Source organism: Bombina bombina, chromosome 4, assembly GCF_027579735.1.
Source record: "Bombina bombina isolate aBomBom1 chromosome 4, aBomBom1.pri, whole genome shotgun sequence".
NCBI classification, from domain to species: Eukaryota; Metazoa; Chordata; class Amphibia; order Anura; family Bombinatoridae; genus Bombina; species Bombina bombina.
In genome coordinates, this window is record NC_069502.1 from 315,807,472 (window position 1) to 315,832,174 (window position 24,703).

At 39.5% G+C, this 24,703-nt stretch overlaps 1 protein-coding gene across 1 annotated transcript in view; it reads left to right on the forward strand.

Annotated features, from left to right (window-relative positions):
- EIF2A (eukaryotic translation initiation factor 2A) overlaps nt 1-24,703 on the forward strand; it is a 351,702-nt gene that overhangs the window by 42,037 nt on the left and 284,962 nt on the right. The window contains exon 2 of the mRNA XM_053710036.1: nt 9,589-9,658. Within this exon, the coding sequence (XP_053566011.1) occupies nt 9,589-9,658 (70 nt within the window). The remainder of the gene's footprint in view (nt 1-9,588; nt 9,659-24,703) is intronic.

Sequence of the window (24,703 nt, forward strand, 5' to 3'; positions counted from 1 at the left end):
AAGCTTGTTTGGAAGCAGGTCAGTCTCCGCCTCAAAGAATTACAGCTCATTCTACAAGATCAGTTGCCATATCTTGGGCTTTCAAGAATGAGGCTTTAGTTGATCAAATCTGCTTAGCAGCCACTAGGTCTTCTTTGCATACTTTTACAAAATTTTACCATTTTTATGTTTTAGCCTCTTCAGAAGCAGCTTTTGGTAGAAAGGTTCTTCAGGTAATAGTCACTCGATTCTGTTGCCTATAAAAAATATTTTTAAGTTTTTTAGTTATTAAAAGACTTTAAATCTGATTAATATTTTTCAGCGAAAAAAGCTGTTTATATTTTATCCCTCCCTTTTTTATTTAGTTAGTTGTAGACTCTCGCCACCTATATGAAAGAAAACATAATTTATGTAAGAACTCACCTGATAAATTTAATTTATTTCATGGTAGCGAGAGTCCACGAGGTCCTCTCCCTATTATGTGTTGTTTTTTAACAGAGCACATCTTTTTTCCTGTTCCTTTTTTTTATGTTTTTTTTTTCTTACTCCTTTTTCACACCTAACCTCTTGGCTATATGTTAAACTGAGATATGAGTGAGGTGGTGGGGTATTTATAGGCTTTGAGGTTTGGGAAACTTTGCTGCCTCCTGGTAGGAATGTATATCCCATATGTAACAAATCGTGGACTCTCGCCATCATGAAATAAATTAATTTATCAGGTAAGTTCTTACATACATTTTGTTTTTATATATTCATTGGCCCTCTGGCTATCCACTTAAAAATATCTATCCACACTCTCAGCATATATTTGTTAGTGTGATCATATAATGCCTCTTTTCTATCTTGTTTCAAATTACATTATATTTGCATTAAGCCCTGCCCATAAGTGATCACATAGCATTGTACTTGCTGGGATATTTTGGAGTGTTTCTCTCGCGGTATGATTGCTTACATTCAGCCACCAATAAGCAAGCGTAACCCAGGTTCTGAACCAAAAATGGGCAGGCTCCTAAGCTTTACATTCTTGCTTTTTAAATAAAGATAGCAATAGAACAAAGAGAAAACATTATAATAGGAGTAAATTAGAAAGTTGTTTATAATTGCATGCTCTATTTAAATCATGAAAGAAAAAAAATTGGGTTTAGTATCCCTTTAAGTTAAGAAGGAATTATATAGGAATACTTGCTCAAAGTATCAGAGAATGTTTAGCTTTTTTAGTTATCGCTCAGTTTAAACAGAAATAAAGCCTGCAGTCATAAGCCAAATAGTTGTAGAAGCTTCTCAGGGATCCACATTGTTAAGAAACAGCAGACATGCATGGTTTTGTAATTTTTTGGCAATTAGGCCACTAATTGCAGCTGCGTACTACACTTCTGAAATTTCTAGCAATGAAGGGGTTAATCAGATACATTGTAAGGCTAACACCACCTTTCTGATCGCCCCCCCCCAAAACATCTGTCTAACCCTCCCACTACTCTGTGGAGCTACACTAAACAAAACAGGTGGGGTGAAGGCCACTACATTACAGAAAATAGAAAATAAAACATACAGTGTTTTATAGGTACTGGCAGATAGCTGCCAGTACCTAAGATGGCGTTCACTAGTTAGAGGGGGGGAAGGTTAGCGAGCTGTTTGGGGGGATCAGGGAGGTTGGAGGGCAAGAGGAGATCCTACACTGCAGGAAACAAAAAAATATTTATATTAAAAAAAAAAAAAAAAAAAAAAAAAAAAGCTTTACATTTCTCCAACATTGGTGTGTCCGGTCCACGGCGTCATCCTTACTTGTGGGAAATATCTCTTCCCCAACAGGAAATGGCAAAGAGTCATATAGTCCCTCCTAGGCTTCGCCCACCCCAGTCATTCTCTTTGCCGTTGCACAGGCAACATCTCCACGGAGATGGTTAAGAGTATGTGGTGTTTAGTTGTAGTTTTTTTATTCTACTATCAAGAGTTTGTTATTTTAAAATAGTACTGGTATGTACTATTTACTCTGAAACAGAAAGAGATGAAGAATTCTGTTTGTGAGAGGAAGATGATTTTAGCAGACAGTAACTAAAATCCTTTGCTGTTTCCACATAGGACTGTTGAGATGAAGTAACTTCAGTTGGGGGAAACAGTTAGCAGACTTTTCTGCTTAAGGTATGACTAGCCATATTTCTAACAAGACTGTGTAATGCTGGAAGGCTGTCATTTCCCCTCATGGGGACCGGTAAGCCATTTTCTTAGTCTCAAGCAGAATAAAGGGCTTAATATGGGCTATAAAACTGGTAGACACTTTTATGGGCAAAATCGATTGCTTTATTTGGGCATTTTATACATGTTTATGCTGGTATTTCACATTTATAAACTTGGGGAACGTTTTTTAACGTCAGGCACTATGTTAGACACCTTTTCCAGTCAGGAAGGGCCTTCCCAGTTGTAGGCTGAGCCTCATTTTCGCGCCATTACTGCGCAGTTGTTTTTGAGAGCAAGACATGCAGATGCATGTGTGAGGACCTGAAAATAGTTGGAAAAGTTCCTAGAAGGCGTTATTTGGTATCGTATTCCCCTCTGGGTTTGGTAGAGTCGCGGCAAAGGCTGTAGCTGGGACTGTAGAGGAGTTAAAACTGTAACCGGCTCCGGTTTCGTTATTTTAAGGGTTAAAGCTCTGAAAATTGGTGTGCAATACTTTTAATGCTTTAAGACACTGTGGTGAAATTTTGGTAAATTTTGAACAATTCCTTCATATTTTTTCACATATTCAGTAATAAAGTGTGTTCTGTTTAAAATTTAAAGAGACAGTAACGGTTTTGATTTAAAACGGTTTTTGTGTTTTACTGACAAGTTTAAGCCTGTTTAACATGTCTGTGCCTTCAGATAAGCTATGTTCTATATGTATGAAAGTCAATGTGTCTCCCCCTTCTAAATTATGTGATAATTGTGCTAAAGCGTCCAAAGTAAGGACAGTACTGTCACAGATAATGTAGTTGCCCAAGATGATTCATCAGATGAAGGGAGTAGACATGGTTCTACATCATCTCCTTCTGTGTCTACACCAGTTTTGCCCACGCAGGAGGCACCTAGTACTTCTAGCGCGCCAATGCTTATTACCATGCAACAATTGACGGCTGTAATGGATAACTCCATAGCAAATATTTTATCCAAAATGCCTGCATATCAGAGAAAGCGCGATTGCTCTGTTTTAAACACTGAAGAGCAGGAGGGCGCTGATGATAATTGTTCTGTCATACCCTCACACCAATCTGAAGGGGCCATGAGGGAGGTTTTGTCAGATGGGGAAATTTCAGATTCAGGAAAAATTTCCCAACAGGCTGAACCTGATGTTGTGACATTTAAATTTAAATTAGAACATCTCTGCGCACTGCTTAAAGAGGTGTTATCTACTCTGGATGATTGTGACAACCTGGTCATTCCATAAAAATTATGCAAGATGGACAAGTTCCTAGAGGTCCCGGTGCACCCCGACGCTTTTCCTATACCCAAGCGGGTGGCGGACATAGTGAATAAGGAATGGGAGAAGCCCGGCATACCTTTTGTTCCCCCTCCTATATTTAAGAAATTATTTCCTATGGTCGACCCCAGAAAGGACTTATGGCAGACAGTCCCTAAGGTCGAGGGGGCAGTTTCTACTCTAAACAAGCGCACTACTATTCCTATCGAGGATAATTGTGCTTTTAAAGATCCTATGGATAAAAAATTGGAGGGTTTGCTTAAAAAGATTTTTATACAGCAAGGTTACCTTCTTCAACCCATTTCGTGCATTGTTCCTGTCACTACAGCAGCGTGGTTCTGGTTCGAGGAACTAGAAAAGTCGCTTAGTAGAGAGACTCCATATGAGGAGGTTATGGACAGAGTTCACGCACTTAAGTTGGCTAACTTTTTTATTTTAGATGCCGCTTTGCAAATAGCTAGATTAGCGGCGAAAAATTGCAATTGTGGCGCGCAGAGCGCTTTGGCTAAAGTCTTGGTCAGCGGATGTATCATCCAAGACAAAATTGCTTAATATCCCCTTCAAGGGTAAAACTCTCTTTGGGCCAGAATTGAAAGAGATTATCTCAGACATCACTGGGGGAAAGGGCCACGCCCTCCCACAAGATAGGCCTTTCAAAGCCAAGAATAAGTCTAATTTTCGTTCCTTTCGTAATTTCAGGAACGGACCAGGCTCTAATTCTGCATCCTCTAAGCAAGAGGGTAATACCTCACAGACCAAACCAGCCTGGAAACCGATGCAAGGCTGGAACAAGGGTAAGCAGGCCAAGAAGCCTGCCGCTGCTAACAAAACAGCATGAAGGAGTAGCCCCCGATCCGGGACCGGATCTAGTGGGGGGCAGACTCTCTCTCTTTGCTCAGGCTTGGGCAAGAGATGTTCAGGATCCCTGGACGCTAGAAATAGTTTCTCAGGGTTATCTTCTGGAGTTCAAGGAACTACCCCCAAGGGGAAGGTTCCACATGTCTCACTTATCCTCAAACCAAATAAAGAGACAGGCATTCTTACATTGTGTAGAAGACCTGTTAAAGATGGGAGTGATACACCCAGTTCCAACGGCGGAACAAGGAATGGGATTTTACTCAAATCTGTTTGTAGTTCCCAAAAAAGAGGGAACTTTCAGACCAATCCTGGATTTAAAGATCCTAAACAAATTTCTCAGAGTACCACCGTTCAAGATGGAAACCATTCGAACGATTCTACCCACAATTCAGGAAGGTCAATTTATGACTACCGTGGATCTAAAGGATGCGTATCTACATATCCCTATCCACAAAGAACATCATCAGTTCCTAAGGTTCGCCTTTCTGGACAAACATTACCAGTTTGTGGCCCTCCCATTCGGGTTAGCCACTGCTCCAAGGATTTTCACAAAGGTACTCGGATCCCTTCTAGCGGTTCTAAGACCAAGGGGCATTGCAGTAGTACCGTACTTGGACGACATTCTAGTACAAGCGTCGTCTCTTTCAAAGGCAAAGGCTCACTCAGACATCGTTCTGGCCTTTCTCAGATCTCACGGATAGAAGGTGAACATAGAAAAAAGTTCCCTGTCTCCGTCGACAAGAGTTCCCTTCTTGGGAACAATAATAGATTCCCTAGAAATGAGGATTTTCTTGACAGATGTCAGAAAGTCAAAACTTCTAAACGCTTGTCAAGTTCTTCATTCTATTCCTCGTCCTTCCGTAGCTCAGTGCATGGAAGTAGTAGGATTGATGGTTGCAGAAATGGACATAGTTCCTTTTGCGCGAATTCATCTAAGACCATTACAACTGTGCATGCTGAAACAGTGGAATGGGGATTATACAGACTTGTCTCCAGTGATTCAAGTAGATCAGAAGACCAGAGACTCACTCCGTTGGTGGCTAAACCAGGATCACCTATCCCAGGGAATGAGCTTCCGCAGTCCAGAGTGGGTCATCGTCACGACCGACGCCAGCCTAGTGGGCTGGGGCGCGGTCTGGGAATCCCTGAAAGCTCAGGGACTGTGGTCTCGGGAAGAGTCTCTTCTCCCGATAAACATTCTGGAACTAAGAGCGATATTCAATGCTCTCAAGGCTTGGCCTCAGCTATCAAAGGCCAGATTCATAAGATTCCAATCAGACAACATGACGACTGTTGCGTATATCAATCATCAGGGGGGAACAAGGAGTTCCCTGGCGATGAAAGAAGTGACCAAAATAATACAATGGGCAGAGAATCACTCCTGCCACCTATCTGCGATCCACATTCCAGGTGTGGAAAACTGGGAGGCGGATTTTCTGAGTCGTCAGACATTCCATCCGGGGGAGTGGGAACTCCACCCGGAGATCTTTGCCCAGTTGACGCAACTATGGGGCATTCCAGATATGGATCTGATGGCGTCCCGTCAGAACTTCAAGGTTCCTTACTACGGGTCCAGATCCAGGGATCCCAAGGCGACTCTAGTGGATGCACTAGTAGCGCCTTGGATCTTCAACCTAGCTTATGTGTTTCCACCGTTTCCTCTCATTCCCAGGCTGGTAGCCAGGATCAAACAGGAGAGGGCCTCGGTGATCTTGATAGCTCCTGCGTGGCCACGCAGGACTTGGTATGCAGACTTGGTGAATATGTCATCGGTTCCACCATGGAAGCTACCTTTGAGACAGGACCTTCTTGTTCAGGGTCCATTCAAACATCCAAATCTGGTCTCTCTCCAGCTGACGGCTTGGAGATTGAACGCTTGATTCTATCAAAGCGTGGGTTTTCAGATTCCGTGATAGATACTCTGGTTCAAGCCAGAAAACCGGTAACTAGAAAGATTTACCATAAAATATGGAAAAGATATATCTGCTGGTGTGAATCCAAGGGATTCCCATGGAATAAGATAAAGATTCCTAGGATTCTTTCCTTTCTACAAGAAGGTTTGGATAAAGGATTATCTGCAAGTTCTCTAAAGGGACAGATTTCTGCTTTATCTGTCCTACTGCACAAACGACTGGCAGTTGTGCCAGATGTTCAAGCATTTGTTCAGGCTTTGGTTCGGATCAAGCCTGTTTACAGACCTTTGACTCCTCCCTGGATTTAAAATCTAGTTCTTTCAGTTCTTCAAGGGGTTCCGTTTGAACCTTTGCATTCCGTAGATATTAAGTTGTTATCTTGGAAAATTTTGTTTTTGGTTGCTATTTCTTCTGCTAGAAGAGTTTCTGAGTTATCTGCTCTACAGTGTACTCCACCCTATCTGGTGTTCCATTCAGATAAGGTTGTTTTGCGTACTAAGCCTGGTTTTCTACCAAAGGTTGTTTCCATCAAAAATATTAATCAGGAGATAGTTGTACCTTCTTTGTGTCCGAATCCAGTTTCAAAGAAGGAACGTTTGCTACACAATTTAGATGTAGTCCGTGCTCTAAAATTCTACTTAGAAGCTACGAAAGACTTCAGACAAACTTCTTCTCTGTTTGTCGTCTAGTCTGGTAAAAGGAGAGGTCAAAAAGCAACTTCTACCTCTCTTTCTTTTTGGCTTAAAAGCATCATCCGATTGGCTTATGAGACTGCCGGACGGCAGCCTCCTGAAAGAATCACAGCTCACTCCACTAGGGCTGTAGCTTCCACATGGGCCTTAAAGAACGAGGCTTCTGTTGATCAGATATGTAAGGCAGCGACTTGGTCTTCACTGCACACTTTTGCCAAATTTTACAAATTTGATACTTTTGCTTCTTCAGAGGCTATTTTTGGGAGAAAGGTTTTGCAAGCCGTGGTGCCTTCCGTTTAGGTGACCTGATTTGCTCCCTCCCTTCATCCGTGTCCTAAAGTTTTGGTATTGGTTCCCACAAGTAAGGATGACGCCGTGGACCGGACACACCAATGTTGGAGAAAACAGAATTTATGCTTACCTGATAAATTACTTTCTCCAACGGTGTGTCCGGTCCACGGCCCGCCCTGGTTTTTTAATCAGGTCCGATGAATTATTTTCTCTAACTACAGTCACCACGACACCATATGGTTTCTCCTATTTTTTCCTCCTGTCCGTCGGTTGAATGACTGGGGTGGGCGGAGCCTAGGAGGGACTATATGGCCAGCTTTGCTGGGACTCTTTGCCATTTCCTGTTGGGGAAGAGATATTTCCCACAAGTAAGGATGACGCAGTGGACCGGACACACCGTTGGAGAAAGTAATTTATCAAGTAAGCATAAATTCTGTTTTTCACATTGGCAGACTGTCTGCCAGTACCTCAGATGGGGGTGACCAGTGGGGAGTGAGGGAGGAATCGGGTAGTAATCGGGGTGGAAAATGTCAGGAGGGAGGGTAATCTCTACACTAAAGCTAAAATTAACCTTACAAGCTACCTAAGTAAAAGATTAGTAAAGTCTACTTAAACATGTCAGTTGTTAACATGCATATCGTTCCTAAATGGTAAAACAATAGATGTGAACTTACTATTTGAAGAAACTGAATCTTCTAAGATGGTTAAAAACTTTATTTCTTTTACCGATGTGACGTGTCAATTGCCAGCCCATCAGAAAGGGCTAAAAGTCTCATTTTTTTAAACGTCCATCTATTTGCAATATTTTACCATAAATTCACTCCCCCACAACGCATGCACTTTTCTATTCGGCATATTACGCATTAGCACTGCAATACATGAAGACTTTTGCCAGGTCTGAGAACGTAGCCGCATGTGCATAGCAAATCGTCTCTGCGCTATACTAGCAATGATATATGCCCACTGCTAGCTTCCGACTCTGATTTGGACTAACTGCGGTCACATGACCGCCAGAGCAGTGACGCTGAAGAGGGAACTCCGATCAGAAAGCTAATGCATTAGATTAGAGCATAGTAGAGCGCATGCGTGGCCTGTAAAGAAATACCCGGAACTGGAGGGAATGTAGAACGCAGGTTGCCCACTAGGATTGGCTAATGCAAATTAGCCTCACGGTGGGTTTGGAAATACCCCCACTTTACAGCAGGAATATCAAGTGAACAGTAGTAGAAGTGCAATGGAAGGTATTTGAACATAATTTTGTTATAAGTAACCCAGTACAATGCAAAAAAGATCATTTTTGACCATACCATCCCTTTAACTCCACTGCCAGGATTAATAGAAATGTGGCGCAGAGCTGCAATTAGCAGCCTTCTAATTACCAAAAAGCAATGGCAGAGCCATATATGTCTGCTGTTTCTGAACAAAGGGGATCCCAGAGAAGCATTTACAACCATTTGTGCCATGATTGCTCGAGCAGTATGTAAATACTTTCAGTGAGAAACCCAATGTTTGTGAAAAAAATTAACAATTTTGTTTTGATTGCATTTGACGGTGAAATGGTGGCATGAAATATACCAAAATGGGCCTAGAGCAATACCTTGGGTTGTCTACTTAAAAAAATATATATAGTTTTGACAGGTAAATAAATTAAAAACAACGAAGATCTATTTCTGTTTAAATGGAGTGTTTAGCAAAATTGCTAAAAATTCTTCAGTATTTTGGGCAAGTTTCTCTCTGAAAGTCCCGGTAGTGAAGGGGTTAAAGATAACCCATTTATGTTTATTTTAAATCTCAAAGTATGTATCACAATATTTTGTTCATAGACCTTACAAGTATAAAATTATCCTTTTTTTAATGCACTACATTTAAGGACCCTCAAAAAAGGTGTTTGTATGAATTAACAAACATAAGCAAGGTCCTCCAGGTGTCAAAAATGGATATTCTATAGATGCATTTTACTACCTTCAATTTCTAACACACAGATATTCAAAGTGCACAGAAACAAAACCCTGTTGCCCTTCTGCCTCAGTCTTCTGTATATAATTAGAAATTTCAAAATTACTGAACTGTAAAATACATTTCTCATGACTTTGCTCTTTGTAATGGCAGTTACTGTAAAGCCCAGTACTTCTTTTTCCTTTTGACTACTGAGCCTCTAGGACAGACATCCTCAAACGTGGTCTTCTGAGTCTAGAGATTTTGGAACTACATTTCCCATGATGCTTGGCTGAGCATCATGCAGTCCAAAAACCTCTGGAGGATCAAGTTTGAAGATGTCTGCTCTAGGAAGTTTTTCTGCTTATTGTTTGACTTTGTTTTTGTAATTAAACTAAAATTGTTTTGTCTCTCTAAAGCAGTACACTTACAAAATTGCTGCATTCATCTTTCTCATTTTCTTTTACAGTTCGAGGATCTGATGGGATCCATTTGCTTAATGGACCACCACAATTTACAGAATATGAAGCATTTCAGAGGTATTTTTTAAACATCAGGAACTGTTCAAGATTCAGTTGTCTTTGTTGTAATTTATCTACATATTTTTTTTTTTTATTAGAGTACTATTTCTGCAGGGATGAGCATAGCAAGGGCTTATCTAACAATACACTTCATAATTGTTTATTAGCAAGGGTACTTTAAATCCTGACAGAAGAGGACTGTGTTGTCTCTTATAGTTATATAGCTAGACAAATATGGGAACCAGATGTGTCGTTTGAGATTTAATTATTTTTATATATATTTTTTTAGAGCATTGCAACAGCAAAACCAGCTCATTTGGAATCCAAAAAGCCAGAAATCCACGGTTCTTAGAATATTACATCTGGCTCTTTTAGATAATTTCTATGTACATCTATATGCAAACACCATTGGCTGAATCTTAAAAAAATGTCTTCCTTTCTCCTGAATAGCTTTTCTGCATTTTGAATAAGTTTAATTAATATATATATATAGATCAATAAGAGAAATTATGAGGCAGGAGTGCAAGGTACTAAACATTCCCAAACATCTCTGCTCCAACAGACCACCCTTATCTGGCACAATACCATAAGTACTGCAATATTAAATCAGAGAATAGCCACCACTTAATGCAAGAAAATAATACACTTTAATTAAATGATATAACACAACAAAATCTCAAAAACTAAATAAAGCCACTATAGCGATAAAATTATTATGTGTCCATAACAGAGATAATAATATTAATATAATAACATCTCCTAGGGTACCCTTTGAAGGAAAAATAATAGTGAATCTTCAAACCTCAAAAAAGGCCTTGTAACTTGAGATGCAGATTTTCTCCTTTGCGGTAAAATAAAGTTCACAACGCAACAAAGGTTAGTAGGTTAATAATCCCTTGTTTCCAATGGAAGAAATAAACTTGCAAACAAAAAAACGGCAATAGAAAAAGCACAGTAATCAGTCCCAAAAGCAGAAAGCAGTAAGCTAACAGTGCAGTCCCCCCCAGCAATATAAGTCCGTCCATGCAAAGCAGATGCTAGTATAGGCAGGGTTAGTAAAGATAAGTGTAAATTCTCACCCTTGAACATCCAGGATACGATATCCCTCAAGCGGTTCCATTGGTGTAAATGCAGGTTTTGTAACTTACCTAACCCTCCTGACAATATCACAACTAGCTCCGTCTGCTGGGAGGCCGGTTGCCTGTTGCTGATTCGTTTACCGTGCAAATAGGTTTGAAGATGGTATAGTTGCAGAACTTAACCGCAGTGCTTGACAGGTTCCTTGAAAGTAACAATCAAAATATCCTCTGTAAACGGACACATGTAGCTGCCTCTCTTGCTACGTACGTTTCACCCCTCACAGCATGGGGCTTCTTCCGGTTATGTCTGGTTACGTCACTATTAGGTGACGCTTTTTATTAGCATAGATTCTCCGCCTCCAAGTGAATATTGAAGAGTCCAATAGTTAAACATGTTTGTTTTATTTTTGTGGTATATAGTATCGCTATGTGGCTTAATAGTGGCTATTTATTAAACATGTTGCTTATATAATTAATTCCTAACTTAATTTTTATTATTAATAGCACTATTGTTACCAATTTACTAGGTATTCTCTAAATCATAAAGTGAGTCATTGATACCAGTGAGTATTATAAATATTAAATGTTCTTCAAAAAAAAAGATAAATAAAGAACAAAGCTTTCCTTCATCGTTGGTACAATTCATTTAGCAATTCACAGGATGGTGTTTGGGTTATCACCAGTGTAATCAAAACCAGGAATAATTGTGAAGATAATGGTGTTCTTCAAAAAAGGATAAATTAAGAACAAAAACTTTTTTGAAAATGAACATTTTAAATCTTTAGATTTTATAGAAAAGTTTTTTATTATTCTCTATTTTTAACTTCTACATGTTCTGACCTATTGGTCCAAATCAGTCTGCTAAAGTGTGATAAGTAATAATTTAATCACCTAGAAAGGGGGCAAAATTAATTTCCTCATTCATGCCTTTAGGCTTCAAGGAGCATAAATTATATATCCACTTACACTCCTTTTGTAACAGTAACTTGTACCAATTTCCACATCTTTCATTGAGTTGGATCTTTTCCAAACCCCTACATTTTAGGGTAGATTCATCACTGTTATGGTTGAAATAAAAATGTCTGGCTACACTGCTAGTTTTAATAAGTTTGTTTTTGATGTCTCTCTTATGTTCTTTTATCCTTTCTCTAAGTTCACGATAGGTTTTGCCTATATAGTAGATTGGACACTCACACTGGACCATATATATGACTCCTTCTGTTTTGCATGTTATGTGTCCTCTAATCTTATGTGTCTTGCCATTGATGTCACAGAATATATCACCCCTTAATAGATTGTCACATACCGAACATTTTGTACATTTAAAATTACCCTCTCTATTTTTAAACTTTTTTAACCAGTTTTGTTTATCTTGGTCCTTAAATGAACTGCATACTAAATTATCCCTCAAATTCAGTGCTCTTTTTGCTGACATGCTTGGTTTTACCCCTACCATTTTTTCTATAGATTTGTCAAGGGTTAAAACATGCCAATGTTTACTTAGGATAGATTGTATTTTTTCCCCATTGGTCATTAAATGTACTAATGAACCTTATTGTGTTCTCATCTTTATTTTCTCTTGGGTTATACAATAATTTCACTCTGTCACTATCTCTGGCTCTACAATAGGCCTGTTTTAGTATTTTAGGAGAATAACCTCTTTCTTTGAATCTAGTTTCCAGTGCTCTAGCTTCCATTTTAAATCTTTCCATATTGGTACAGTTTCTGCGATGTCGCAAATATTGGCCCTGTGGAATATTTTTGAGTAAGTGCGGTAAATGGTGGCTGTCGGCATGTAGTAAGGTGTTTGCCGCAGTACTTTTGCGGAATGTTTCAGTAGTAATGATATTGCCCTCTTTTTTAATTTTTAAATCCAAGAATGCTACTTAATTAGTACTCCAGGTGGATATAAATTTCAGATTAAATCAATTATTATTCAATCGTAATATGAATTCTTGGAGTTGTGTAACTGTGCCCTCCCAAAACATTACAATGTCATCAATAAATCTTAGCCATACGCTAATATGGCTTAGGTCAAGGTTGGAAGCATCCAGGACTATATCTCGTTCCCAGGCTCCTAGATATAGACAAGCATAGGTAGGGGCACAGCATGTGCCCATTGCTGTGCCCAAGATCTGTTCATAATACTTATTTTGAAAGATGAAAAAATTGTGTGTTAAGACAAATCTCAGGAATTCCAGGACAAAATCAGTATGCTTCTTGTATTTTGATCCTCTTTCCTCCAGAAATCTTTTAATCTGAACAATACCCTTTTCATGGGGGATTGAGGAATACAACTTCTCCACATCAATAGTCACCAAAATTGTTTCACTATTTACACTGATTCCATTTAATTTCTTTAGGACATTTAGAGTATCCTGAATATACGATGGAAGAGAGCTTAAAAAAGGTCTCAAGCAATAGTCCACATATGTAGAAATATTTTCAGTGAGAGAATTTATCCCCGCAATAATTGGTCTACCAGGGACAGGGACAATCTTTTTATGTATTTTGGGAATAGTATAGAATGTGGCTGTTATAGGAATTTTTTTGTTAAAATAATCAAACTCTTTTTTTGTTTATTAGGCCCTCATCCTTAGCTTTTTTCAGAATGGTAATTAATTGTAGTTTATAATCTTCAGTTGGATTATATTTTAGATATTTATAATGGGTCCTATCATTAAGTTGTTTCTTACATTCCATCAAATAATCCTGTATATTTAAGATTACCACATTTCCCCCTTTGTCCGATGTTTTGATGACTATTGATGTGTCGCTTTGTAAATCTTTAATTGCTTTTCTTTCCTCACGTGTCAGATTGTCACTGGATCTGGTAGTTTTAACCCCTTAACGACCGAGGACGTGTAGGGTACGTCCTCTAAAAAAAATTAAACTGCTACCCAAAACATCCTAGGGGTTTGAACAACAGGGAAGACCTGTCACACCTATTAAGCCTAAAATGAATATTTTTGGGTAGCAGTTTAATTTGAGGGATCATAACCACGTAGCATGTATTTTCATACTAGCTAGATCAGTAGTTATTTTTGACTCTTTTTAAGACTAATACATTTGGAATAGGGATAGGTATCCCATTTAACACTAGGGCCCCTAGGAAACCAATTATACCCTCATCCCTTTTAATTGCCATTTGTATCTTTGATCTTCCATAACCACCTTTTTACTTATCAAAATATATTTTTTAGCCTGGATTCTTATAGCCAGTAAGTTTTTTTAGCCATCTTTATATCCAGTTTTAGACACTTCTTAGATACTATTATCGCTGAATGTATTCCTTATTTCTCTTTCTCTTTGTTATATATGTGTAGGACCTTAGGGGTACACTGTTAGGATATATAAGGTTCACACGAATATGCTATTCTAAATTATCCCTCTGTGTATTTATCAAAAATTTCTAAAATTATACAACTTTCTTTTTAATGCTATATTTTAAGTATATTTTAAGGCGTTTTGTATTTTATCAAATAGGAATATTGTTTTAATACGAATTCATGCCGATATTTAACATTAGGCATCTATCCATTTCTTATCAATTTACTCTAGTATCTCCTTTACATTTTGACACTATTTTGTATTTGTATTTTTATGAATGTTCCCCATCGTTTTTTTAGTAATTCTGGTTCATCGTTTTTTTTTAGCAATTCTGGTTCATCTGATTTTATAGATTTTATATTTTAGAGTTATAATACCATTTTTATGGCCAGTCATCCCATATACCATCTTTTTAAAAAAAGTGAACCCGTCAAATAAGAGCGCGTGACATGTACCGCCAAATAACGTCGCCGGAAGTGATACCAATTCCAAAGGAAGAAAAAGAGCGGAACCGGAAATAGTATTGATGCGAGGTACGCTATAGGCACTTCCGGTTATACCGAGAGTTAGAAACGCTCAAGACACTTCCGGCCTTACTCAATTATAATAACAGAAATAATTGAAGGTACAAGTAAAGCCTTAGGGTACTATTAATTGTAATAGGGATCGAGTCCCAAACGATTTAGTAGTGAAATTTACAAAGGAACAATTTGTTCATATTAGGAACTAAGATATACGTATTCCCTTCCGGGTCAAATTTTAGCGCCAAAACACTGACAGCACTGATTGGTTGATAACAGTCTTAAATAAGAGCCACCATTACACACCACTTATAGTCTTGAAAAAGGCCCAGATTAGGGCCGAAACGCGTTGGCAGAAATTGGTGAGCACTTTTCTTATAATATATGTTTATTTATTAGCATTATTGCACTATTTTAGATTTCTTTTACAGGTTGGATATAGGGATTGAATCCAGGGTTTACCTGACATTCCCTCACCTACCATATCAACATTCATATGGATTCTTTTGAGGACACTTAAGGAAGTTTTATTCACTGACACACAGCTCTTTCATTGGAATTATTCATCACAGTTTTTTATTGGAACTTTTTACCACTAACTTTATCACGAACACATACTTTTCATTTTACATTTTCTATATTTTTTGGCCTTTTAGATCACTTTTTTGATCACTTTCACATTGTTCATTTTTTTGAGAGATATACATTTTCTTTCACCTTTTTTGTACATCCCATTAGCAGGGAACACTATTTCCCTCTGATTTCCCAACCATTTTATTTACTATTGCAATACCATTGTTTTATCCTATTAATTATATGTTATTGTATTTTGCATTTTGCGTGTAATGTACCATGGATCCATGATTTTAACTTATTGTGTTTTAACATATTGTGTTTTACTGTATTAACATATTGTGTTTTACTGCATCAATATTGTATATTTTGCCTTAATCTACATCCACTCTAGTAAAGTCAACAGGATTATTTGAGACGTCCTAGAACGTTTATCTATATTTTAATATATAAGATTATTTATTTTTGGTTAACTTGCAGAGCTACTAACTAGCTTCTAAATCACTTCCTCGGCCTGTGTTAGGCGCTCCTAGGTCTTCCAATATTTTAATAACTTTCATCTAAGGGTAAGCTAGGTTCCCTTTTGAACCTGGGAGCTAGTAGGAACTATCTGTGAGCGCTGGGAGATACCTTAGTAATCAGGAGTAAACATAACACCTGTTATTATTTATGGTATTAAGGTTTAAACATGCAATAGAGAAACAGATTTAGACGTTGTGATATGTAACATCTTAATTAAACTTTAAAATATAAAAAAACAAAACTGTAAACTGTATTGGCTGTATTGCACATATTACCCAATATAAAAACTTTAACAGTTCTCTGTTAATAATTAAAACAAGTATCAAGTAACTCAACACAGCAAAACGTTTCTGCAGCTAGCACAGGCACAGCATAACTTAAATTCTTATTTCTATAGGAAGAATTATTTAATTGTTCACAGATTTGAAAAAATTTCGGCAACGATATTAGCACTGCTCTAGAACTTCCAAACTCATTATATACTCCTGGAGTAAAGGTTTATTAACCTGATTTTATTTATGGTATTAAGGTTTGAACATGCAATACAGATTTAACAGATTTAACTGTTGTGGTATATAACGTCTTTATTTAGCTTAAAATTTAATAAAATTAAGTTTTGTACATTTTACAAAAGAGCAGTAATTAGATATGGATTGATTATAACACCTTGCATAAAATGTTTATGTCAGCAAAATTTTGATTTAGTTTTAGTCAGTCTTTTGACTAAAATGTCATTTTGATTTAGTTTTAGTCATAGTCTTTTGACTAAAATGTCATTTTAGTTTTAGTCGTATTTTAGTCATCAGAATTTCTTTAGTTTTATAGTCATTTTAGTCAAGTTTTAGTCGACGAAATTATCACTGCCCTTAGTAGCCATCCGATGCAGAGAGGGCCACTCTGTGTCCCTCTCTGCACCGGATATCTATGGCTTCCATCATTGGTGGGTGGGAGCGTGTGTGGGAGGCGGGTGGCGGCCATCAATGGCCCAGATGATGTGGAGGGGGGCGGGATCGTGGGCGGGGATGCCCGGACACGCGCACAGACGCGCGCACGTGCACTGGGAGGCGGGGGCAGGCGCGTGCACGGGGAGGGAGCGGGTGGGAACCGCTACTCTACAGAAAGTAATATAAGGCAATTTAGGCAAATGTTAAGAAAAATAAAACGGTCATCAGCAGGTTTTGGGTGCTCTGTGGAGGGAGGGAAGCTACACTACAGAAAAAAAAACGGTGAAAAAAAAAATAAAACCATTTTCTCCTGTTAAGTGTAGTCAGTCCACGGGTCATCCATTACTTATGGGATATTAACTCCTCCCTAACAGGAAGTGCAAGAGGATCACCCAAGCAGAGCTGCTATATAGCTCCTCCCCTCTACGTCACACCCAGTCATTCTCTTGCACCTAACTAATAGATAGGATGTGTGAGAGGAGTGTGGTTATTAAATTTATCGCTGATATTACGGGAGGTAAAGGCCATGCCCTGCCTCAAGACAGGGCCAAACCAAGGGCTAAACAGTCTAATTTTCGTGCCTTTCGTAACTTCAAGGCAGGAGCAGCATCAACTTCCTCTGCCCCAAAACAGGAAGGAGCTGTTGCTCGCTACAGACAAGGCTGGAAACCTAACCAGACCTGGAACAAGGGCAAGCAGGCCAGAAAACCTGCTGCTGCCCCTAAGACAGCATGAAGTGAGGGCCCCCGATCCGGAATCGGATCTAGTGGGGGGCAGACTCTCTCTCTTCGCCCAGGCTTGGGCAAGAGATGTCCAGGATCCCTGGGCGTTGGAGATCATATCTCAGGGATATCTTCTGGACTTCAAAGCTTCTCCTCCACAAGGGAGATTTCAACTTTCAAGGTTGTCAACAAATCAGATAAAGAAAGAGGCGTTTCTACGCTGTGTACAAGATCTTTTAGTCATGGGAGTGATCCATCCGGTTCCGCGGTCGGAACACGGACAAGGGTTTTACTCAAATCTGTTTGTGGTTCCCAAGAAAGAAGGAACCTTCAGACCAATATTGGATTTAAAGATCTTAAACAAATTCCTAAGAGTTCCATCGTTCAAAATGGAAACTATTCGGACAATCTTACCCATGATCCAAAGAGGTCAGTACATGACCACAGTGGATTTAAAGGATGCCTACCTTCACATACCGATTCACAAGGATCATTACCGGTATCTAAGGTTTGCCTTCCTAGACAGGCATTACCAGTTTGTAGCTCTTCCCTTCGGGTTAGCTACGGCTCCAAGAATCTTTACAAAGGTTCTGGGCTCTCTTCTGGCGGTACTAAGACCGCGAGGAATATCGGTAGCTCCGTACCTAGACGACATTCTGATACAAGCGTCAAGCTTCCAAACTGCCAAGTCTCATACAGAGTTAGTACTGGCATTTCTAAGGTCGCATGGGTGGAAAGTGAACGAAGAAAAGAGTTCTCTCTTACCACTCACAAGAGTTCCCTTCTTGGGGACTCTTATAGATTCTGTAGAAATGAAAATTTACCTGACAGAGGACAGGTTAACAAAACTTCTAAATGCTTGCCGTGTCCTTCATTCCATTCAACACCCGTCAGTGGCTCAATGCATGGAGGTAATCGGCTTAATGGTAGCGGCAATGGACTTAGTACCTTTTGCACGCCTGCATCTCAGACCACTGCAATTGTGCATGCTAAGTCAGTGGAATGGGGATTACTCAGATTTGTCCCCTATGCTGAATCTGGATCAAGAGACCAGAGATTCTCTTCTATGGTGGCTTTTTCGGCCACATCTGTCCAGGGGGATGCCCTTCAGCAGGCCAGACTGGACAATTGTAACAACAGACGCCAGCCTTTTAGGTTGGGGCGCTGTCTGGAATTCCCTGAAGGCTCAGGGATCATGGACTCAGGAGGAGAGTCTCCTTCCAATAAACATTCTGGAATTGAGAGCAGTTCTCAATGCCCTTCTGACTTGGCCTCAGTTAGCAACTCTGAGGTTCATCAGGTTTCAGTCGGACAACATCACGACTGTGGCTTACATCAATCATCAGGGAGGGACAAGGAGTTCCCTAGCGATGATGGAAGTCTCAAAGATTATTCGCTGGGCAGAGTCTCACTCTTGCCACCTGTCAGCGATTCACATCCCAGGCGTGGAGAACTGGGAGGCGGATTTCCTAAGTCGCCAGACTTTTCATCCGGGGGAGTGGGAACTTCATCCGGAGGTCTTTGCCCAAATACTTCGACGTTGGGGCAAACCAGATCTGGATCTCATGGCGTCTCGCCAGAACGCCAAACTTCCTTGTTACGGATCCAGGTCCAGGGACCCGGGAGCGGCGCTGATAGATGCTCTGACAGCACCTTGGGTCTTCAACATGGCTTATGTGTTTCCACCCTTCCCGATGCTTCCTCGATTGATTGCCAGGATCAAACAGGAAAAAGCATCAGTGATTCTAATAGCGCCTGCGTGGCCACGCAGGACCTGGTATGCAGATCTAGTGGACATGTCATCCTGTCCACCTTGGTCGCTGCCTCTGAGACAGGACCTTCTAATTCAGGGTCCTTTCAAACATCAAAATCTAATTTCTCTGAAGCTGACTGCATGGAAATTGAACGCTTGTTTTATCAAAGCGTGGATTTTCGAAGTCAGTAATTGATACCTTAATACAGGCTAGGAAACCTGTTACCAGGAAAATTTACCATAAGATATGGCGTAAATATTTACACTGGTGCGAATCCAAGAGTTACTCATGGAGTAAGGTTAGGATTCCTAGGATATTGTCTTTTCTACAAGAAGGTTTAGAAAAGGGTTTATCTGCAAGTTCTTTAAAGGGACAGATCTCAGCTCTGTCCATCCTTTTACACAAACGTCTGTCAGAAGTTCCAGACGTTCAGGCTTTTTGTCAGGCTTTGGCCAGGATTAAGCCTGTGTTTAAGACTGTTGCTCCACCGTGGAGCTTAAACTTAGTTTTTAACGTTTTACAGGGTGTTCCGTTTGAACCCCTTCATTCCATTGATATCAAGCTGTTATCTTGGAAAGTTCTGTTTTTAATGGCTATTTCCTCGGCTCGTAGAGTCTCTGAGTTATCGGCCTTACATTGTGATTCTCCTTATCTGATTTTTCATTCAGACAAGGTAGTTCTGCGTACTAAACCTGGGTTCTTACCTAAGGTAGTCACTAACAAGAATATCAATCAAGAGATTGTTGTTCCATCATTGTGCCCTAATCCTTCTTCAAAGAAGGAACGACTTCTGCACAATCTAGACGTAGTCCGTGCCCTGAAATTTTATTTACAGGCAACTAAAGATTTTCGCCAAACTTCTTCCCTGTTTGTCGTTTATTCTGGACAGAGGAGAGGTCAAAAAGCATCTGCTACCCCTCTCTCTTTTTGGCTTCGTAGCATAATACGTTTAGCCTATGAGACTGCTGGACAGCAGCCTCCTGAAAGAATTACAGCTCATTCTACGAGAGCTGTGGCTTCCACGTGGGCCTTTAAGAATGAGGCCTCTGTTGAACAGATTTGCAAGGCTGCAACTTGGTCTTCTCTTCATACTTTTTCCAAATTTTCCAAATTTGACACTTTTGCTTCTTCTGAGGCTGTTTTTGGGAGAAAGGTTCTTCAGGCAGTGGTTCCTTCTGTGTAAAGATCCTGCCTGTCCCTCCCGTCATCCGTGTACTTTAGCTTTGGTATTGGTATCCCATAAGTAATGGATGACCCGTGGACTGACTACACTTAACAGGAGAAAACATAATTTATGCTTACCTGATAAATTCCTTTCTCCTGTAGTGTAGTCAGTCCACGGCCCGCCCTGTTTTTTATGGCAGGTCTAAATTTTAAGTTATACTCCAGTCACCACTGCACCCTATAGTTTCTCCTTTCTCGTTTGGTTTTCGGTCGAATGACTGGGTGTGACGTAGAGGGGAGGAGCTATATAGCAGCTCTGCTTGGGTGATCCTCTTGCACTTCCTGTTAGGGAGGAGTTAATATCCCATAAGTAATGGATGACCCGTGGACTGACTACACTACAGGAGAAAGGAATTTATCAGGTAAGCATAAATTATGTTTTTTTTTCTGCAAACTGGGTACTGACAGACAGCTGCCAGTACCCAAGATGGCCCCCAGTATGGCACAGGGGAGGGTTAGAGAGCTGTTTGGGGGGGGGATCAGGGAGGTTGGGGGCTATAGGGAGATTCTACAAAGCAGCATATGTAAATATGCCCCCCCAAAAAAAAGAAAAGGAAAAAAAATACGTTTTATTTTAGTACTGGCAGACTTTCTGCCAGTACTTAAGATGGCGGGGACAATTGTGGGGTGGGGGAGGGAAGGAAGCTGTTTGGGATGGATCAGGGGGTGTGATGTGTCAGGTGGGAGGCTGATCTCTACTCTAAAGCTAAAATTAACCCTGCAAGCTCCCTACAAACTACCTAATTAACCCCTTCACTGCTAGCCATAATACATGTGTGATTCGCAGCAGCATTTAGCGGCCTTCTAATTACCAAAAAGCAACGCCAAAGTCATATATGTCTGCTATTTCTGAACAAAGGGGATCCCAGAGAAGCATTTACAACCATTTGTGCCATAATTGCACAAACTGTTTGTAAATAATTTCAGTGAGAAACCTAAAATTGTGAAAAAATTTAAGTTTTTTTTTTTATTTGATCGCATTTGGCGGTGAAATGGTGGCATGAAATATACCAAAATGGGCCTAGATCAATACTTGGGGTTCTCTACTACACTACACTAAAGCTAAAATTAACCCTAAAAGCTCCCTACATGCTCCCTAATTAACCCCATTCACTGCTGGGCATAATACACGTGTGGTGCGCAGTGGCATTTAGCAGTCTTCTAATTACCAAAAAGCAAAGCCAAAGCCATATATCTCTGCTATTTATGAACAAAGGGGGTCCAAGAGAAGCATTTACAACCATTTATTTCATAATTGCATAAGTTTGTAAATAATTTCAGTGAGAAACCTAAAGTTTGTGAAAAAATTTGTGAGAAAGTGAACAATTTTTTTTATTTGATCGCATTTGGCGGTGAAATGGTGGCATGAAATATACCAAAATGGGCCTAGATCAATACTTTGGGATGTCTTCTAAAAAAAATTATATGTCATGGATATTCAGGGATTCCTGAAAGATATCAGTGTCCCAACGTAACTAGCGCTAATTTTGAAAAAAAAGTGGTTTGGAAATAGCAAAGTGCTACTTGTATTTATGGCCCTATAACTTGCAAAAAAAGCAAAGAACATGTTAACATTGGGTATTTCTAAACTCAGGACAACATTTAGAAACTATTTAGCATGGGTGTTTTTTGGTGGTTGTAGATGTGTAACAGATTTTGGGGGTCAAAGTTAGAAAAGGTGTGTTTTTTTCCATTTTTTCCTCATATTTTATAATTTTTTTTATAGTAAATTATAAGATATGATGAAAATAATGGTATCTTTAGAAAGTCTATTTAATGGCGAGAAAAACGGTATATAATATGTGTGGGTAGAGTAAATGAGTAAGTGGAAAATTACAGCTAAACACAAACGTTGCAAAAATGTAAAAATAGCCTTGGTCCCAAACGGACAGAAAATGGAAAAGTGCTGTGGTCATTAAGGGGTTAATTTCTGATATGTCATTTTCAACTAATTTGACAAAATTAAGTACTGATGGGACCATTGAAAGAGAGAGCATATATTCTGACTTGTTGGCCAAATTACTGAAGCCTATATGTTCAGGCTCTTCAGATAGTATATCAGATTCAGTACTAGTCCAGTTTTCCAGTAGCAATCTGTCATGCATGTCCAATATAGTAGCTTGTTTTTTGTCCTGATGTAACTTCCTTAAAATTACTTTTCTGGCAAACAAATGTACATCTTTCACTGTGGTGAATCTGTCACAAGAATTTATGGGAGCAAAAGATAAACCTCGCTCAAGCACCTTCATTTGTACTTCAGAAATGTTTTTTGTGACAAATTTACCACTTTGATGTCAGTTATCTGTTCTAAGTCTTTTAACTCTTGTCTTTCTTCTGATTCCTTAAAGGATATCGATTTTTGTCTTGGGTTTGAGTATCCTCTTTGCTTCCCCCCTCTACGTGTTCTTTTTGTGGGGCTGGTTTCTCTAAAAAAAGTCCCCTACTATTTCTTCTATAGTTATTCCTTCTCCCTCCTCTCTCAGAGGTTTGTGTATATTTGTGAGTATTCATAGACCTTATTCTCCTGATAGTCATTCCAATCCCGTTGGTACTTACGTTTCTTTCTAAATTTAATAGCATCTTGTATCTTTCTTACCTCCAATTTAGCTACCCCCATAAGTTTAGTATATTGTTCATCATCTTTCCATTTTTCCAATTGTTCATTTAAATTCTTTATCTCATCTTGTATTCTTTTTATCCTCAAATCATTTTCCTCACGCATCAATTCCATCCACCCCAGGGAACAATCACTAGCTAGCGTCTCCCATTTAGTTTGAAAATCAGGTGTTAATGGATCACTAAGATTATTACCTGTTTTTTTTCTTATTCGTAACCCTCTAGGGATCATCTTAGCTTCAATGTATTTATCTAAACTAGTAACTTCCCATTTAAGTTTCTGTTCTTTCAAAACCTTGGTTTTATAATCCTTAAAGATTTTAAATATACTTTGTGAATCTGTACTACTGGTACCTGCTGTTGTCGTGCCCTGGGATATTGTAAAAGTATCACTGATGTCAAAATTCCACGCTGATTCATTAATTTCCGCCATTTTTAGAAGTGCTAACTTGTAAGAAAGACTCATCAATAGAGTCCAGAAACATAGATTTATCTAGGATGACTGGCACCAGAAACAGTAAAATAAGTTCAGGTCAATACACACTTGCTTGCAATAAAGAAATATTCAAGCGTGTAGTGCTCAGAGGTGGTAATTGATAAATTTAGATCAATAAGAGAAATTATGAGGCAGGAGTGCAAGGTACTAAACATTCCCAAACACCTCTGCTCCAACAGACCACCCTTCCATCTGAGAGAGAAAAAAAGCCTCCCTTTTAATACAATTTCTCCAACATTGGTGTGTCCGGTCCACGGCGTCATCCTTACTTGTGGGAATATCTCTTCCCCAACAGGAAATGGCAAAGAGTCCCAGCAAAGCTGGCCATATAGTCCCTCCTAGGCTCCGCCCACCCCAGTCATTCTCTTTGCCGCTGCACAGGCAACATCTCCACGGAGATGGTTAAGAGTATGTGGAGTTTAAATCTAGTTCTTTCAGTTCTTCAAGGGATTCCGTTTGAACCTCTACATTCCATAGATATTAAGTTGTTATCTTGGAAAGTTTTGTTTTTGGTTGCTATTTCTTCTGCTAGAAGAGTTTCAGAGTTATCTGCTCTGCAGTGTTCTCCGCCCTATCTGGTGTTCCATGCAGATAAGGTGGTTTTGCGTACTAAGCCTGGTTTCCTTCCAAAGGTTGTTTCTAACAAAAATATTAACCAGGAGATAGTTGTACCTTCTTTGTGTCCAAATCCAGTTTCAAAGAAGGAACGTTTGTTACACAATTTGGACGTAGTCCGTGCTCTAAAATTCTATTTAGAAGCTACAAAAGATTTCAGACAAACATCTTCTCTGTTTGTCGTCTATTCTGGTAAAAGGAGAGGTCAAAAAGCTACTTCTACCTCTCTTTCCTTTTGGCTTAAAAGCATCATCCGATTGGCTTACGAGACTGCCGGACGGCAGCCTCCTGAAAGAATCACAGCTCACTCCACTAGGGCTGTGGCTTCCACATGGGCCTTCAAGAACGAGGCTTCTGTTGATCAGATATGTAAGGCAGCGACTTGGTCTTCACTGCACACTTTTGCCAAATTTTACAAATTTGATAATTTTGCTTCTTCGGAGGCTATTTTTGGGAGAAAGGTTTTGCAAGCCGTGGTGCCTTCCGTTTAGGTAACCTGATTTGCTCCCTCCCTTCATCTGTGTCCTAAAGCTTTGGTATTGGTTCCCACAAGTAAGGATGACGCCGTGGACCGGACACACCAATGTTGGAGAAAACAGAATTTATGCTTACCTGATAAATTACTTTCTCCAACGGTGTGTCCGGTCCACGGCCCGCCCTGGTTTTT